This window comes from Bidens hawaiensis, unplaced genomic scaffold (assembly GCF_021521415.1).
Source record: "Bidens hawaiensis isolate Kalapana, Puna unplaced genomic scaffold, B.hawaiensis_p1.1 tig00019558_1, whole genome shotgun sequence".
In the NCBI taxonomy this organism is placed as follows: Eukaryota; Viridiplantae; Streptophyta; class Magnoliopsida; order Asterales; family Asteraceae; genus Bidens; species Bidens hawaiensis.
Window position 1 is genome coordinate 283276 of NW_027492971.1, and position 20210 is coordinate 303485.

Genomic DNA, 20210 nt, shown 5'->3' on the forward strand with positions numbered 1-20210 from the left:
AGTGTCTAGACACGGAGTGCCTGTCTCAATCATTTCCGATCGAGATTCTCGTTTCACTTCGCACTTTTGGAAGTCACCACAAAGCGCACTAGGCACACGTCTTGATATGAGCACATCCTACCATCCTCAGACGGATGGGCAAAGTGAACGAACTATTCAGACCCTGGAGGATATGTTGCGTGCATGTGTGTTGGATTTCGGAAAAAGTTGGGAACCTCACTTACCTTTGGTAGAGTTTTCGTATAATAACAGCTACCACGCAAGTATTAAAGCGGCGCCGTTTGAAGCACTGTACGGACGGAAGTGTCGATTACCACTCTGCTGGGCAGAGGTGGGTGACAGCCAAATCACTGGTCCAGAACTGGTACTCGAAACTTCGGAAAAGATTGTTCAAATCCGAAATCGCATGGCAGCAGCACGAGATCGCCAAAAGAGTTACGCCGACAAGCGCCGAAAACCTCTCGAATTTCAAGTGAATGACCAAGTGTTACGGTTTTAAATCCAAGAGATTTTTTATATTTTTTGTGGCCCATATATTTTTAAAATGATTTTTAACATAGCGGATAAAACTGAAATGAGTAAACACGGTAAACGATGATTCGTTAATCAACCAATTTTGTATCATGCAAATCCTGTATTGGTTTATTTACATCTTTTGTATTTGACTAATTTCGTATACAAAGTATAAAATTTCTATCTGACACAACCATTACTCATGTGTGATATTTGGTTCAAGATTGATATTTATTAATGTACTTTTAGGTTATTATTTGAGTTGAACTTGTATATATATATGGAATTATAAGGTAAATTACTCAATCCGGTTGAGCCTCCTTGTACATTCCGGTTCAACCGGTTGTACCATTTTTTAATTAAATCCGGTATGAGTAAAATACCGGTTTTTAAAACATTGGTTTTCATAAAGTATGTTTGTAAACAGAAAAATAATTGAACATTTGCAACTTTTACACAGGGAAAATGTAGTTTTCATTTTAACCTTGATTTACAGTACATACATAAACCAAAAAGGATAAATTCTGCATCAAATTATTAGTTAAGAAAAACTCTAATCTATCAACGAAAATCTTACTAATTACCGATTACAGCAAAACATATAAACAAACTACAACCCTAACAATCAAACCCATAACTAAACCTAGCACACTTTGTACATGAATAAGAAAAGATTTAACGTTAATTACCTACTTAACATCAACTAAGAGTTTGTTTCCAAACAAGGATCCACTTCGGGTGGTTTGGTTACAGTTGCAGCACCGCCATTCATTCTAGCCCGTGCTTCGGCAAACATCCGTTGCTGCTCTGCAACGGCTTCTTCTTCCGTCATCTCTCTTACATTCCCGCACTTTCCGCCTCTCACAGGGTCCTGCTCAATTATAAACAATCGATTATTGTAAAAGAGACAGGAATAATAATTATAATATTATATCGGAAAAACAGTAATTACAATGGAGGGGCCAGGTGTGCATGGGTCGGTTTTGGGCACTAGCCAAACCAAAAACAATGGAGGGGCCAGGTGTGCATGGCTCGGTTTTGTTCAGTTTCGATTTTTTGGGTTTTTTGGTTTGGGTTCGGTTCTTATGATTTAGGCTTGAAATTTTTGGGTCAAAAATGGTTTTGGCCCAAAATAATAAATTTGGGCCTAGATCTTTTTGCCAAATAATGATTAATTGATTATTATTATTATAATAATATTATACATTTGGACTAAAAGATTTGGGTAATAAAAGTTACACTATTAATTTTTTACAAATTATCTAACATTACAAAATGAAACTTTACACACTAGTTAAGTTCAGTTCAGTTTTAATTACACGCAAAATCAACACTGAATCGAAATTTTGGTTTTTATGAAAACGTACAATCAAACAGTCATCTTTTGTTTGGGTTCAGTTACTTCGGTTCAGTTATTTTGGTTTTTTCCTGGTTTCATGGACTCCCATGGGCTAAAGACAGCTAAACCCTAAAAGTAAACTGGCACTAATTGTAATTAACAAACATCTAAAGTGTATCATATGTATGAGATATAATAAACGAGTACCATTGTTTCAAGTTTGTGTTGTTCATATGCAGCATAAACATCTTCTATGTATTCCCCAAATCCAAGAACCTGAAAAATGGTAAGGTTAGATCAATATCATCAAACAAGTGAAGAACATAGAAACAGGGCACGCTCTAATAGTAGTGTCATTGAATGGACCATGCTATTGGGTTGACGGGTCAAAGCCAACGTGAACCTGAAAACTTGATACATACCCAAACACGACATAAACCCCGACACGACATGTCTATTCAAGGGTTGACATGAGCACGACCCCGTAAACCCCAAAATTACCTTTTTTTACATCTTTATTTTTTTCTTTTGCAAATTAGTACTCTCAAATTTTAAATTTACAACCAAAAAACAAATTTATATGACAGTTGCATTGAACTAAAAAAAGACTATGTTTGTGTGCCTTTTATTATTTAAATTTTGGCATAAATTATTCAATCAATTTACGTTATAACACATAAAAAAACTTTTTTTAACATATATAAAAATAAATGTGTTATACAGGTCAACCCACCAAGCTCCAAGTCGACCAAACACGAACCTGAAAACTTGACACACTCAAAAGACGACACAAACGTGAAAATTGGATGCAGACCCCGACACACCACGTGTATTCACCGGTTGACACGAGCACGAGCTGCTAAATCCCAGAATTATTTAATTTTACTTCTTTTGCAATCTAATACCCATGTTTCAAATTTACAACCAAAAATACAGGCTTAATGAAATAATACATTGAACTATAAAACACAATGTTCATCCCTCTTTTATCTTTAAAATCTTGACACAAAACATTCCATCAATTTAAGTTCTATAAGAAATCCAACTAATAATAAATTTAAAAATATAAATAGGTTAAACAGGTCAACCAGCGAACCCACAAGTTTGACCCGTATAATGCAACAAACCTCTAATGCCTTGAGGACATGCTCTGGTGCAATTGTTTTCCTATCTTCTCTGCTACACACTTCATTCGACTCCGATGAAACCAGATTAATAAACTCTGCAAAACAAACCACAGCTGAACATATAAACACCAGAACACGAAGACAATCCAACAAATCCGTCACGACATCATTTCTTACCTACACAACAATCAATCAGCAGATCTTGAGTATCTCGTGCCACACGTACATCCGGAGGCAACATCTCCTTAATAATCTTAGTCATAGTAGCTACAAAATCATAACCTTGAATTAGCATCTCAATGATCCATCAATAAAACTAGAGCAAAATATATTCAATACTTGAGAAAAACAAAATTAAATTCATCCAGACAAGTATTTCATATGTTAATTACAAAATCAGCCATCAGATCTAAAAAGCCCCAAAATCAACCGTAAGATCAAAATCAAACAAACCTTTTGGAAGCGAAGCATCTTCTTTCGCCTTGCCAACAATATCATTAGGATCCATTTCTTACTCTGCAAAATCAACATGTTAAACTCTTTAACCACCAGATCTGAAAGAAATCTCTCGCATACATCAAAATAACACATAAACCGAATTCGGTTTTCGTATATACACGTCAGATCTAATAAAAATCAACAAAAATAATCAGATCTAAGCATAAAACAAAAGAACAAATATCGAAACGAATAAGATAAGGAAAAAAAGTATGAATAACGGACTAACTGATAAGATCGAGATCAATCATGAAATATTATTATTTGTTTTGGATCGGAAAATGAGGATCGGAGGAGGAGACGATGAAGCGTGATGGTGGTGGTTCGATATAGAGGGTGAAGTTTGCAGGCGAAGGTTTATCCACGCGCGATGGACGCGTGGCGTGTTGACCTGGGAGATGGACGGCGATTTGGAGATGCGTGTGTGGCACGCGAGATTGGGTGAGAGTGGGGTGTGTTGACGATGAGATCCATGATGTTGCGTTTTATAGGGTTTATTTTAGGTGGGAGAGATATTAAACGCAACAAAGGAGCCAAACAAGCCATCCAGGCATCCACTATCGGGTCGGGTCGGGTCGGGTCGGGTCGGAAGAAAAAAGAATACTCAGGAAATTATTCGCATCCTGGCCCAATCAAAATAAAGCCAACGTTTTCAGTGAATGAAATATTGAGAGTTAAGAGTTATAATAGGTAAAAAAAAAAAAAGAAGAAAAATGAGAATAGTGACTATAATCCGGTCTATGATATTTAACGGGTAAAGAATACTTTAAAAGAAAAAAAAATTGATGGGAATGACATAAAAATAGTAGTTCATATTTGTTGGTTTTCTTCTCACATATAAAGCGTGTGTTAATTTCTCATCATCTTAAAAAATCCGTAACTTGTTCATATAACATTTAAAAAAAAAACTTCACACCAACGAGCGCTTATTTATCTTTAATATGAGTATGACTTTGTAGTAAATAAATTTAAAACTTGCGCTTTTAGTGTGTGTTTTAGTTATTGTGTCTTTTCGTTCGGCGTTTTCTCTTTTGTGCGTCATTATGTATTTTTACTTATTATTGTGTAATATGTATTCAACATTATGTTTTACATTTCAGGTCATTGTGTTTTACATGTCAGGTTATTGCATAATATGTATTCATCACTGTTACAATTTTCAGTTTTCATCATTTTTTAAAGAAAACACACACACTCACAATGACGAACCAAAAGACACAATTACGAGTAAAAAAACACGACTAACTGTAAAACATAAATTTTTATAACGACAATGGTACTCATATTAAATACAAAAAACGTACATTTTTTATGGTGAACTTTTTTTTAAAATGGATTTTTACAAATATCATATCCCTAACTTCACTTAATAAAAACATTTAATTACATATTTTCTCTTATGATATGCAATTATCATATTACCCTTTTCATTTTATTATACCCCAGTAAAAACCCTATTGTCACTTTCATATTCACCAACATATCAAAGAACAAACAAGAACATAGCAATCGCCGATTCTATTCATGGCGTCACGCTTCCTTTGTCAGTCATGCAGCTTCTTCCGGCTTTCGCGCTTCCTCCGGCGAACATAGCAACAACGGTCGTTCCATTCTAGTTTTCGGTAAGTTCACTTTCTGACTTTCATGGTTTATGCAAACCCTAATTCATCTTGTTATAATATGTATATATTATCATATATCTTTTTTATGCAAACCCTAATTTCACTAGGAAAATAACAAACTAAATGATGAACCTGTTATGTGTCGCAATTGAGTTGAAACACAACGTGGACTTCTACTGCATTTGCTTTAGTTTATTAATTTTTGTTAATTTAGATTTTGCAGTTACATGTAGTTCTGTGAGTTAGTTATACTTGAAACATTTAAGTACTAAACGATTTCTTGCCATTCAGATTAATATCCTAGTTGTAGCAATTAATTTTGTTGTGTGCATTGATGAAATCTTTTAAGTGTTCAAGTTTTATAACCAAATAAAGTAAATAAAGATGGTATAAACAAGTGAATTCTTAATAATCAAAATGTGATCAGCAAATTATGTTTTAGATACTTTTAGGGGGTGTTTGAGATTGCTTATTTTAGACAACTTATAACTTATTGAAAAGTTAAAAAATGTGTTTGGGATTATTTGATATGCGAGGAGATAAGTTGATAAATTACAATATTGTAACTTATGACTTATAACTTAAATAAGCTATAAGAAGGTAAAAATAAGGAATCCTAAACACTCCCTTAGTATGTGTGAAATCTTAATAAAAATTTGTTTTAGTTTATTCACATTAGGTTATTATAGAAGATGAAAACATGAATCTTATGGGAAACCACTCGTTTACACCAACATGGGAGAATTTGGATCAATCACCAATAATCGAGAATGCTATTGTCCATGTATTTTCTAAGTACAAAAGAAAACTAAAATATGGAGTCTACTTTCGGTCAGCTAAGAACTCATCTAAAAACACCATTGTTTTGGCTCTCAAGAATGCATTAACATTGACACATGCATATAAGACTTTGATGATATGATTGAAGAGGTCATACTCATTGTCCTTCTAACAGAAAGCTCGTTTTCTCACTTTATTACATTGACAAATACACCGGTGAGCATTATTACATTGGTGTCTCTTTTAAGATTTATGTTTTATTAACCAAGACCTCACAAGGATGGCAGTTCCTCGGCTTATCATCAAGCTCGACACTTGGTGTCTCTTTTAAAGATGATATAATATTCCTCATCAAGTGATAATTACAACATAATATTTACTTTTTATAAACCAATCACATGTTTAACCAATACTATTAAACTTTAGTTAAGACTCATTATAAACCAAGACGATGCCATAGAAGTTTAGCCAATAATATGCATAAGATTATATATCAAAGTACTATATACAAACATGATCAAACTTAAACAATCTAACCATGGATGACTAATCTTTGATGCTAATGACTTCTTCCAAGAACTTAATCTTCTTAATCTTGAAACTGTAGATGGATAGGACAATTCTCTTATTACTGGTGGTGAAAGGAGGTGGGTGAAGATAATAAGTGGAGTTGTTGTGTATTAAGTTTGTATGCATTCAATAAAGGATGCAAAGTATTTATAGGCTACTCAGGGCCTCTCAACACGGCCCGTGTTGATGTCACCACGGCCATGTTGAATATTTTGTCTAATAGTGTTAGTTGCTCGTTGTTAGAATGTACAACAGGGGAGAGGACACGACTCGTGGTGTCTCTAGGCACGGCCTGTGATGAGCCATGAAGCTTCTTTTTGTCTTTTTTATTGTACTATCGGCGTGCTGATGTCAACAGGCCCGTGTTTTCATCAATTTTTGTTTTTTTCTCTTGTACTTTCAACATGAGGTGTGTTGGTGTTAACATAGGTCATGTTGTGACTTCTGGATTTTGTCTTTTCATAGTATGCTTGTAACATGGTCATGCTTGCTTCAACATGGGGTGTGTTGAGTCGGTTTTCACAGTTTTCTCTGTTTTTCTTCGTATATCAGTTCGTTTTATTCTTTAAGGCTATGTTTTACCTATAAATAGAAATTATAAACATTAGTGGTTATTTATACTAATATTATTGCTGATATTATGCCTATTTTGAGATATATTAGTGCTGAAAATATGTATAAAGTTATATACATCAGATACCGAAGTTGATATTATGGATACTAACCTTAAGCTAGAGGATTCACAATTGAAAACTTATATAAAGGAAAGTTGAAACATTATGTAGTTAACTCAACATTTGAAAATGTGAATGAGGTTAGAATTGCGTTGGCCCATTATTCAATCATGAAAGTGAACCGAAACGAGTCACGACAAGGTATTTCGACATGAAGTGCAAATGGAGGATGCATACTTCTCTCATGCAAGACGATATTACATTTAAGTTAAGTGTTAACACAAAATGCGTGTGTTTATAAAATCTTGTACCTTTTTTTATTGCTAATAAATGATATTTTTAACCAGAATCATGTAGGTTAAGAAATTGGTATATACAAATTCTTGCTTCGAAGTAACAAAGCTGCTACTATAATGGCAACTCAATGATGGGTTGCAAGTGTTATTATAGATAAGCTAAAATCTGTTGAGATGTCTCACCTACAGAACTCCATAAATGGACTATGAAAAAATACAATGTTGATGTAGAGTACATGAAAGTCCATCGAGGGAAAGAACATGCTCAAGCTAATGTGCACAGGAAGTGGGATGGCTCATTCTTGAAGATGAAAGATTATAAAGAGGAACTACTAAAGCCAAACCCATGATGCATTGTTGAGGTTGACCATGAGACAAAAAGGTAACAAAATGCTATTTTTACGCTTTTTAATTTCACTAGTAACTTGCTCGAAGTGGTTTCTTGATGGTTGCCGGTCATACATTGCTCTAGACGCATGTCATCTAAAAGCGAAGTTTAATGAGGTACTAGTAAGTGCCATAGGTGTTGACATTAACAATTCTATCTTTTATGTGGCTTATGGCGTGCTAGAATCAGAAAATAAAAATTCAAGGATATTGTTTCTTGAGTTACTTAAGAAAGCAATCAGTGCGCCTAATGAGCTAGTTATATCATCTGATATGCAAAAAGATCTTAACATTGAAATTACACAAGTATATCCTAATATCCTGTTGTTGAGCATAGAATGAGTTAGGCACCTATATAGGAATATCAAGAGAAATTTTTGTGGTGAATTATTTACTAGAAACTTATGGTATGCTGCAATGACCTATCGTTTAACCGAGTTTGAATGATTATTAAAAGGAATTTTTAGAGAAAATAAGTACGCACTTACTTATCTTAATGAGATTCATAATAGGACTTGGAGTCATGACAAGTTTGGGACAACATTTACCAATAGTATTTTGGAGACGTTTATTTATTGGTTAGATAAGGTGCGTTATCAGCTGGTACTTGACCAACTTGATTCAATTAGGGAGATGATTATGGTAAGACTACATAAGAAAACAAGGCTTCTTACAAAATGGAATGGTACCTTAGTACCTAATACTAAGAGTTATCTCAATAAAATCTCTAAGATTAATGTAATGTTTTAAATATATATTTTTTTAATGTTTGGGTCTCACTAAACCCAAATAACTTTTAAACGAATTATAGCATCTCATTAATTTAAAATTAATCTCACCATAAAATAGAGATATGCAAAAAATTAATATTCGGTTTTTTTAACAAAAGATATTATTTATAATTAAGAAACAATTTTATAGTAAAAAAAATAAGTGAGTAATAGGATCCATCAAACCCAGATAACTTTTAAACCGGGTTATAATATCTTTTTTATTTGTGAAACACTTTCACAATAAATAAAATTAAAATCTAAAAAAATATATAAATATTATAAACGAATAATATAAAATAACCCCGTAATACGAGAGATAAAAGCTAGTATATTATATAAAAAAAAACCACAACTATTTCACAAATTATTATAAACTTATTAACTCAAGTTTCACTTAAAAGTGAATATTATTATTTATTACTACATCCATCATGACTTTAATCATGTAGTTGTCTTACAATGACACCTATAAGCATTAAATGACTCTTGTTTATAAGGTTTTGGGTTAAACGGGACAAGAAAATTTGATATGAACTCGATCACGACACGTATTCAAAAATCATGTCAGACAGATGAACTACAAGAGAACGCAAATTTTCACAGGGCCACACAAAGACACGAACATGGCCTGCGAAACTTATCAGATCTTGTTTAGCTGAGCTTGTTCGCAAAATCAACCCGCAACATAATCAGACCCGTTTAGACAAACTCAAAACCATAACTATAAGGCTCCTCGCTATGGCGCGCAGAAGGGGGGGAAACGGGGCGCCGAGGGCGCAGAACACCGCCGCGGGGCGCCGTAGGTGGGGGCGCAGAAGGGGGAATGTTGGTTGTGACAATGGGCGCGGTGAGGCTCTCTCTCTCTCTCTCTCTCTCACACACACACACACACACACACACACACACACATATATATGGTAAGGATCCTAAGAGAACCATTGATAAATTGAGAACTTTGAGAACCGTTTTGGACCACTAAAAAAACCTCTAAAAGAATATTTAAAAAATTGTAAAACAAAAAAAAAACGAAAATTTTAAAAACTAAAAAAACCAAAATTCTTATATTTCATTCCGGTTTCATTAAAAAAAACCGATTTTTTTTCTTTTTAATTCGTATTATACCTATACACATATATACTTTCATTTAATCTCTAGTTACGTAATGTACACATATGTACATTATCATTTACCTTAAATTATACATATGTGTATAGGAAAAAACATGTGTGTACATATTATACATATATGTATAATAAAAAAAACCGATTTTTTTTCTTTTTAATTCGTATTATACCTATACACATATGTATACTTTCATTTAATCTCTAGTTACATAATGTACATATATGTACATTATCATTTACCTTAAATTATACATATGCATATAAGAAAAAAAACATGTATGTACATATATATACATATTATACATATATGTATAATTTAGCTAAACCGAGAATTTTTTTTAGAAACCGGGTTGATAAATAAGAACTTTAGTTTTTTTAGTTTTGTGTTTTTTTTATTTTATGATTTTTTTTATTTTTGGGTTTTTTTGTGGTTCAAAATGATTCTCACAGTTCTCAATTCCAAAAAGTTCTAACATGATCCTGATCCTATATATATATATATATATATTGGGGGCGCCCAAGGGGCAATAAACCTTGGGGGGGCGGGCTTCAATGCCCCATTTTCTACGAGGCAATGATGTGACACGGTGGAGGGTCTTCGATACCCCTCACCGTAACAGATAGCCTAAATTGTCTCTGACACTTTACGCGTGTGGACCGTATACTAGCATACGAAAGACCCCTACCTCCTAAGTCCTAGCACACCCAAATTGTCACAGGTCACGTTTTATTCTCAAAGCCAAAAAAACCACTTTCTTGCGAAAATGCCCTTCTGTCCCTACTCTAAAGACTAAACATTCAAAATCACGTGACAGGCATTCAGGCCCTACATCTAAAACAACACCTCTGTCTCCGTCACAGCCCCGTCTGTAACTGTAACCTTATCTTAACCACCCTCACAGCCTCTTTATAGTATCCAAACCAAACCTTTGAGACAAACACTAAACAAAGAGTCAAATGAATCTCAAATCAATGTTCGTTAACTGCGGATTTTGATGTGTCTGGTTTTCATCTGTTATCATCTACAGATATACATATACTTTTATATTTTATGCTGTATACGTATAATATGTACTTAGATCTAAATCTAACATAGTTTGTTTTAGTATTATGTTGTGATTTGTGTTGGGTAGAGGTTCACTGGATTCAGCGGTTCATCGATCTGTACCAAAATCATGATGATTGAGAGAGAGAGAGATGGTGAGTTGGAATCGATCGATAAACCTCTGCATCCAGTGTTCTTCGTGCTTCACATGATCTACTTTGTGAAAATTTATTTTGTGATTATAAGTTTATTACTATATCTTTTGTAACATGATTATGTGCATTTTTTTTAATAATCTTTTTGTTTGAACATCTAACTGTTTTCCACCACAAAATCCTTAGCCTTGCATTTTGTAAGGATTTGAACTTATAATCTTGCTTTTGATAATTATATATTTATATCTCTAGATTTATTATAGGTCATGGGTGTGTATTTATTTATTTTTTAATTTAATAGTCTGTAAATGTGTTGATGGCTTTGAAAGTCTAGATGAGCCTTTTGTATTGATTTAGTTGATGCTAAATTATCATCTATGTATTTATTGGTGTTAAAAAAAATAATATAAAGCATTATTTTTGCATTGATTCAAGTAACGCTAAATTATAATTTATACATTCTGGGTGTTTAAAACAACGTATAAATTGTACATGGTGTGATACATTTACGTTCAGTTTACTAAACTGTTAAACAAAGTTGTCATGTTTTATGAGAGTTTATGTATTGTAATTAAATCGGTCAAATGAGTTGTCAACTTGTCATGTTATCAATCCCATAGAGAGAGAGCATGTGAGGGGATAGAGATGAAACTAACCTTATCTTTGTAACAAGTTATTATTAAGCCACTTCCGCTTAATCCTCTAGCTAACAATATTATTTTTCTGATTAACATATAAATGATATTTACTTTTTTCTATATTTAAAAGGTGAGCATGTCAATCTATTTACTAAACTCGAAGACTACCTATTTATTTATATTTAAAGAGTTAAAAGCTTCCGGCAGTATCTGATTTTTCAAATAACTTTTTTGAATGCAAAGCAAGAAAATTTATTAAACAAGCAGCCATGTTCTATAAGCCGATCAAATGAGTTGTCATGTTCTAAATAACTTGAAGTATTCTAAATAATTGCAAATAAGATAATGCAGCGTAAACATATCAAAATATATATATATATATATATATATATATATATATATATATATCATAAGAGTTTTCAAACTATATTTCTTCTATATATATATATATATAGAGAGAGAGAGAGAGACAGAGAGAGAGTGAGAGAGCTCATTTGAGAGGATGAGATGAGAATAAACATTCCCTCCGATTCAAGATATGATTGCGACAATATTTTTTTAAGCCGCTTTATTAGAAACTTTAGCTAACATTATTATTTTTCTAATATAGCGGGTTAATGTAAAAATGATATTTACTTTTTCTTTCTCTAAATTTAAAAGGGGAACAAGTCGATCTATTTACTAAACCACTAATACCTCGAAGACTACCTATTTATTTAAATACTTACAAACTTCCAACGGTATCTAATTTTTCAAATAGTATTGTTTTTGAATGGCAAAGCAAGAAAATTTATTAAAGAAAATCCAACTAGGCAATGAGCTTAAAGGGAAATGTATAACACATATTTTTTTCGAATAACATTTAGAACTAATCTAATACCTAAGTGAATTTTTCTGAGATGGGAACTAATCATCCATACTGATTTTAACGTTTGTTTGGCTCATCCAAAAACACTATCAAAGAGGAGACTCACCACTATAAGAGCCCCCTGAATTAGATTTCGAACCTAAAACCATAAAAGCCAATTGCAAAAGTACAACACAACGCACAATTGGTCAGAGGTCTTATATTGAAAAATTGTCTTGCGTTTTATATAAAAAAAAAATACAGACGCGTTGATATCTTTCATAACTTTATTGACTACCAAACACATGTTATTAAAAATCGTTTCGTTTTCAGCCATTCATAAGAACCATAAAGTGGATAAACTATACTTTGCCCTAACTTTTAAAATAATTTGTTGTCATTGTTTTCATTTGCGAGCTCAAGTTTTTTAATTACCGAACCGTTGTCCTTAACATCAATTTTGCGTCAATTTTTTCCACCCAAGTGACGGACAGCTAAGCAACATATTATCATGCAAAGAAACCGTTGTATTTGCCAAGACGTTCCTTTTAGCCAAATTAACCTTCGTTGGGATCCAATTCGTACCCACACTCCACACAAAGAAAGTCATCTTTTTTTGGCACCCACTTCACTTACCTAACCGAATAACTTACATTATCATGGACAAACAACCTTTTTATCCACATGAAGGATTGCCTAACCAAGACCAAATGCCATGAAAGTATTCGAGAGCAAGCACGGGCTCACCAAGCTTAACAAATGCAACAATTCAGAAGACTCTTGAATTAATGATGGCAGCCTTTTTCAGTTCCTGGTAAAAAACTGAGCCCTCTGAGAGGCCGAGACCGAGTGCAACCTCATATCAACAGTGCAATCGATCCATTAATTTGTAAAAAAAAAAATTTTGAAAGACTTCATTTGTAATAGTTACTTTTTTTTAATGATAATTTGGATCACTGACGAGCCACTTGCCTACCCGATCTCTCAATTCCCTGATACCACCCTTAGGAGGAAACATCCCCTAACCCAACCCAAAACACTTATTTTTTGTGACTTGAAACCACGACCTCATTTTAATGAATTCTTTGAGTGATTCACCTCAACCACACAATCAGTGATTGTGGATCATTGACAAATAGTTACCGACCAATAAAATATTTGCCAACGATATAATTATCTTAAGTTGTATTATAATTCTAGTCATTAGCCCCTGTTATATGTTTACAAGTATTTTTCTTTCTTTTTACCTAACTTCTTGCATTCTATGATATTTCTATCATATACCACCACTTTATATTTAAACGAACTAGTGTTTCGACCCCCTGTGTCTTGCGTGGGGAGGGGGGGGGGGGGGTTAATTGTGAAACATAGCCGAAAACAAAAACAAAAACGAATGACATTTCATCAAACATATGGTGTGCATAAAAAAGAAAGATATCTAAAACCTTTATTTCAAGACCATCAGTTTCACTAATATACAACTTAAAAGTCTAATTTAAGAACCCACAAACCATAAATATTTGGCTTCAATATCATTAAAAAGTATAAAAGAAGATAATCTTCATAACAAAACACAAACAATTTTAAAACATCATATCTCCAACAACTTTCAACAGTCCTCTATAAGCATATTAATTTTCTTTTTAAAGTTGCACATTAAACCCAATTGTTTGGAACCATAAAACAGAACCATCTCATTTTTTTTTATTTGGATGATTTAAAATGAACGAACTACTGATCACTGAGATATATAAGACTACGGTTTGACGTTTGATATTGAATAACATCAGAACTTCGTATTAAAGGTATGTCATATACAACTCAAAAAAGATCGAACCGTTGCTAGAGAGAGACACGGTGAGGGAATTGATAAGAGAAACCCCATATGTAAAGAAAATGCATTATAAGGGGGTGTTCGGGATTCCTTACGGAAACTCTTTATAATTTTTCAATAAGTTAATAAATTACAAAAGTATAACTTATTAACTTATCACTCTCACACCAAAAGCAAGCACAAACACTTTATACTTTCAATAAGTTATAAGTAGACTATAATAAACAATCCTGAACACCTCCTAAGAAAAAATTACAATACTTCAAGCAATAGTTTCAATAGGTAAAGCAAGATGTCAAATGAATAGTGAGTTTGTGTCTTGATAGAAACACTTCTTATTTATAATATACTAGCAGTAAGCCCGCACCATGTTGCGGCGACAACAAAGTTTTAATCTTATCACATAAATACATAACTAAATCTAATAACAAGCCTTAGAATGATCATTTTAAGATATCAAATTAAAAAGACGGATATTATGATCATATGGTCAAAGAATGGTTTGAGGAAAAAAATTGATGAAGCCTAACTGCTAGATTGAAGGAAACAGGTTTATTTATAGCGTATACATTAAATGTTTTACATAATCATCAACACCTTGTACATTGATGGATAGTAGACTTGTATATTATAATGGAATATTGGTTTTAAATAATCCCAACTATGCCCTATTGGCAAATAACAGTCTCAACTTCAAACTTGCCTGGTGACGGTCCTAACTAAAGGGGTATTTGTTTTTAACAGACCACGACTAGCGGATGTTAACTCCGTTAGTATGATGCTTACGTGGCATGCCTAGTTGTCAAAAAAACTGATTACATGGCGGCTTACGTGGCAACCAAACATAATAAAAATATCCACCCATTTTTTATTTTCTTTTCATCTCTAATACCTTTTTCTTAATCTCTGTTACCTTCTTCTTCATCTCTCAAACCTGCAACTTCTTTATCAAAACCATCTTCCATGGCCTTCTAATTATTCACACTAAACTCTTCCCCAAAAACGAGCACACCATAATAATATCTAAAACGAATCATGTGCTTCCGATCAACCCTAAACACTCCGGTAATGAAGTTTCAGATCCGGATCCATAGCTGATTTTTTAAATCCAGATCCATATCTGATTATTCGGTTCATCCCATAAATTTTTATCGGCTATTGAACAATGAGCATTATGCTCGTAATATCTCGAACTTGAACTTGAGACCCTAGGAAGAAAGACGACGCAACGGTGGTTAGTTGAATTGAAATTGAATATAAATTTGGTTGGCTGTAGATACATGATGTCCGTCTGATGTTGAACCAGTTCTGGTTTAATGAAGTTGGTAAATAAAAGTTAGGGTTAGGGTTTGCAAGGTTCCAGCCATCATCTCCGGGTCAGATGAAGATTAGGGTTTTCAATGGTGGCTAATTGGAGAAGGTGGTGGTGGCTCGCAGGAAAAAGGAGTGGCGGTGGTGGTGGTTGGGGTGGTGGTATTGGACTGACAAGAAAGGGGGATTATTGTTATTATTATTATTATTATTATGTCTGGTGGCGCCAAGTAAGCCGCCACGTAATCAGTTTTTTGATAACTAGGCATGCCACATAAGCATCATACTAACGGAATTAACATCCATTAGTTGCGGTTCGTTAAAAACAAATACCCCTTTAGTTGGGACCAGGCACCATGCAAGTTTGAAGTTGGGACTGTTATTTACCAATAGGACATAGTTGGTATTATTTAAAACCAATATTCCTATTATAATTGATTAGCCGGTATTGAGCAAAATTTTCAAAATCTCGACAAAATTATGTGCGTCGCAACGGTAAGTCGGTTTTTTAATATATATATATATATATATATATATATATATATATATATATTAATATATTAAAAGATATGGAAATAGTAAGAATTTTAAATAAAATTGTCAAATTGAGGGTTAAAGATGATGGAGGCAATCACGTAAAATTTTTAAAAATTTATAAAAGATAATTAAAGTTAAAAGGTAAAAATTATAACTAATTTAAATAAAATGAAAAGACACGTGATATTTAATGTCACAATAATCCTTTTACCCCTCTTTAAGCTTCTACTATGTTCCTTATAAGTAGTAAAACTATTAAAATCAACATTCATACTTTTGCCTATCACTCCTGCATTATATATACTAACTGGATGTGGTATGCGTGCAAACATGACATCAAACGTGCAACCAGTGTTATTACACGCCTGACCAATGTTTTAAAAACCGGTTTTTTACTCATACCGGATTAAGCTAAAAAATGGGACAACCGGTTGAACCAGGTTGTACCGAAAGGTTCAACTGGGTTAATAGTTTACCTTTTAATTTTATATAAATGTAACTTTCACTCAAAAAATAGCACAAAAGTATATGATTTCATTAGAAAATATAATCTAAAAGTTAATCCGTAATAAAAAATAATTCAAAAACACTTGATTTTCAAAAAAATAAGCTAAAGTTTACTTATTTCAATGTTAATCGCTAGGTTAAAAGTAATTTTTAGAAAATATCGGCCGCAAAATATCAAAGATCTCTTGGACTTAAAACCGGTTTGCCGGTTTAAACCGGTATTTTATTAAAAACCGTCGGTTCGATGTTCAAGCAAACCGTCCAAAAATACCGGGCACAAAATGCCGGCCTGTTATGCGAAACCCGATATTACCGGTTCAACCGGCCGATACTAACCGGATTTTAAAACACTGCGCCTGACCTTGCATCGGCATGCGTGTGACCCAACGTATAGTGTGCGTGTAATGCGACATCTGGCGTGCATCCGATGTCAGTACACGGGTAACCAGTCTCAACCAAACCTGAACCAAATTAACTTTTTTTGTACTATGTGTTTTGTTCGTAACCATTTATGACCATGACCCGAACCCCCTCAACCGGGACCATTTGTCGGCCCTAACTGGTAATCAAATAGCACGTTAAGTTTTTAAAAAATATATGTGTGTATATATATATATATAGCAATATCATAATCAAATTAAAGAGCATAAAATGCTCGTTTTTATGGTTTTTTTTTTGAAGAAATATTAACGTCGAAAAAGTTATGGCCGTTTAAAAGTCGCAGGGGTAATTAATTTAAATATTTTTGAAACAAATATTGTTTGTCAATCGTAGAAGAGATGGAAAAGTCCACATTACCATAAATTCTCATAAATTTATGCATTGTGGGTTGTACTTTGTGCATGGTTTTATGTACCTTTTAAAATTTATGAGATACTTAACCTATGCTTTACATATAGTATAGATTTATAATTTATGATTTATGCTACAGTAATTGGTGTCTTTTTTTTTTGTTTTTTTTTCTAAATGTTGCTCTGTTTAAAATGCATGATATTTGTTATAAATTGTTGTATTTGAAACTAAATATATATAAATAATTTTGTGTTTTCTTTGGTAATTGAACATCAACAGTATTTGTGAAATTTTAGAAAAATAATATATATTTATGTCTTAACCGGTTTCAAATTGGCTCGGTTAGGTCTTGTAACATTTTTTTTTCACACTGACCGTGTCTGACACCACTAGCTAGAGGTGTACAAAATACCTGGTTTCAGACACTGACTTGGAACTGATTCCTACCTTTATCTCACCTGCGGGTATGACCTGGTATAGGATGTCTCCTTAAAGTCGTACCCGGATCCGAAACCGACCAGAGGAATCGGAAATGGAAATACCCAGTCAAAACCTGGCCCTATCCTACCCTACCCAAATTCCGAAAAAACCCGATCAAATATCCAACTACACCCGGTTATCCACCTCTACTACTAGCCAATTGGGTCCATAAATTCCGGGTAAAGAATCATAAATTGGGCCTGCAAGGCCCAAGTAACCAGAGAATGAGATGATAAGGTCTTAAACCCTAAAAATCAAACATTCGAGATAAACCCTAGCTCATTCATTCATTCATTCATTCATTCATTCGCCTCTTTCGCACTTGAGAGAAATGGGTGGAAGTGACAGTGAAACAGAGAAATCGGCACACAAGGACAACAAGAAGAAGCTCCAGGCTTTAGCCCCAATCGCCAAACCCCTTGCCGGCAAAAAGCTTTCCAAACGCACCCTCAAACTCGTTCGCAAAGGTTCAATTAATAAATTTACTTTTTATGCGATTCGCTCTTAAATTTATCAACTTTAGCTTATTATTTGCTGATGTAATTTAGCTGCGGAACACAAATGCTTGAAGAGAGGGGTTAAAGAGGTCGTCAAGAGCATCAGACGCGGTAACAAAGGGTAATTTTGTTCTCAACTTATCTACTTTTTGACTTTTGTTAATAGTAATTAGATTGTTTATCTTTGTTGATAAGTTGTTACTATGATGATTTTGTATAATTATTGTTTAAGCTATAAATGTATGGATTAGGTTTTTGCAAATAATGGAAATTAGGATTTTAATTACTACTGCAAACAATTGTGTTTATAAATTATTATAATTTGTCCTTTTTACACATATCGATAAATATAAAAATTAAAAATAATATATGTGACATTCGCATAATGCAAAATTTATTTACTACAAAATCTTCCATCCTCGCGCTCTGCTTGTTTACAAACGAGCTTTTTTTGAGTGAGCCACAAGCTTTTTGAATAACTTTTTACTGCAGTGCAAGTTTACAAGTTTGTGTTGATATATTCTTATTGTTTGCTAATGTAGTCGGTTTTTGAATGCAGAGTTTGTGTTATTGCTGGAAATATAACTCCGATCGATGTGATTACTCATGTTCCAATCCTATGTGAAGAGGCGGACGTACCTTATGTTTATGTTACATCAAAAGAAGTAAGCTTGATGTTTCTTGATCAGCCTGTTATTGTCCCTGTTACTGAGAACTAATGGCAACTGCTTATTGTAGGATCTTGCAAATGCCGGAGCAACAAAGAGGCCGACGTGTTGTGTTATGGTTCTCCCCAAACCGACTAAGGGAGAACTTGCGGAGGAAGAACAGGAAAAACTGAAAACCAAATATGATCAGGTTGCTACAGAAATCACCTCACTTGCTGCTTCTATGTTTTGAACACAATTGTTTGTATTCATGTACTTCAGATTGTTTTTAAGTTTATTAGCAGTCTATCGTGGTGCTTTTTTCCAAACCGTTAAAAAAATTCATCCAATGTCGACTATCATCGTATGGGTCTTCGTTACTAGTTGTGGCAAAATGAGCATGGAACCGACATGTCGATTATTAACTAAGATGACGATTAGTTACTAAGATAGCTGAAATAACTGAACCGAGTCACCCAATCTAATCCAAAAATAATAATTCGGTTTTATGTTTGACAAAACCAAATTAATCTTTAGGTATTGGTCAACCCACAATACCAAACTGAAACGTAAAAATAAACCGAGAAAGCACTTTAGTTACATTTAGGGCCTGCTTGAATGATTACTTTGCGTTGTTTGGTAGGTAGGAAAAAAAAAACTAAAATGGTAGTGTGGCTGTGGGAGGTAGGTGGCGATTGTGGTATTAGTGGGCGGTGATGGTTGGTGGTGGCGGGTGGGGGTGGGCTACAGGAGATAATGGTGGTTGGAGGTGGGTGGTGGCGTCGTGGTGGTGGCAGTGGTGACGATGAGCGGCAGGTGGTGGTGAGGTGTGGGGCGATGCTTGATGGTGGCGGCGGTGGGCGGCTGGCACTGATAGCAACAATTGGTGGTGGTGGTGGCGGAACAGCGGCGGTGGAGACAATGGTGGTGGTTGGTGGCGGCGTGATGGTGGTTGGTGGTCGTGGAGGTGGGTGTTGGTGGTAGGGTGGTGGAGGTGATGTAGAGTGAGAGAGAATGGAATGAAAAAAAACATGGGGTATGGATGGAATGAAATTGAGGTATTTTAGAGGAGATAGAATGGACTAAGTAATGGGTCATTCCATTCCTTTAATTAACCAAATACACTTTTTTTTATTTTCTCATAATGAGTCATTCCATTTCGTCCTTCATTCATACATACCAAACGTTACCTTATTCTAATTTCTGTTTTTGAAAAT

The 20210-nt window shown here is 33.9% G+C and overlaps 2 protein-coding genes across 2 annotated transcripts in view; one reads left to right on the forward strand and one right to left on the reverse strand.

The window, feature by feature from the left end:
• The window catches only part of LOC143558578 (H/ACA ribonucleoprotein complex subunit 2-like protein), an 81697-nt gene extending 62427 nt beyond the window's left edge, over positions 1-19270 (forward strand). The window contains exons 2-5 of the mRNA XM_077047394.1: positions 18177-18316; positions 18398-18467; positions 18906-19011; positions 19085-19270. Coding sequence (XP_076903509.1) covers positions 18181-18316; positions 18398-18467; positions 18906-19011; positions 19085-19246 — 474 coding nt within the window. The 5' untranslated portion in view covers positions 18177-18180 and the 3' untranslated portion in view covers positions 19247-19270. The remainder of the gene's footprint in view (positions 1-18176; positions 18317-18397; positions 18468-18905; positions 19012-19084) is intronic.
• On the reverse strand, positions 977-3563 carry LOC143558577 (protein Dr1 homolog). The gene is made up of 5 exons (XM_077047392.1): positions 3433-3563; positions 3157-3246; positions 2980-3074; positions 2060-2128; positions 977-1384 (listed from the first exon to the last, which is right to left on the reverse strand). The coding sequence occupies exons 1-5, from the start codon at positions 3485-3487 to the stop codon at positions 1217-1219; spliced, it is 477 nt and encodes a 158-aa protein (XP_076903507.1). The 5' UTR covers positions 3488-3563; the 3' UTR covers positions 977-1216.
• Positions 19271-20210: the final 940 nt, after the last annotated feature.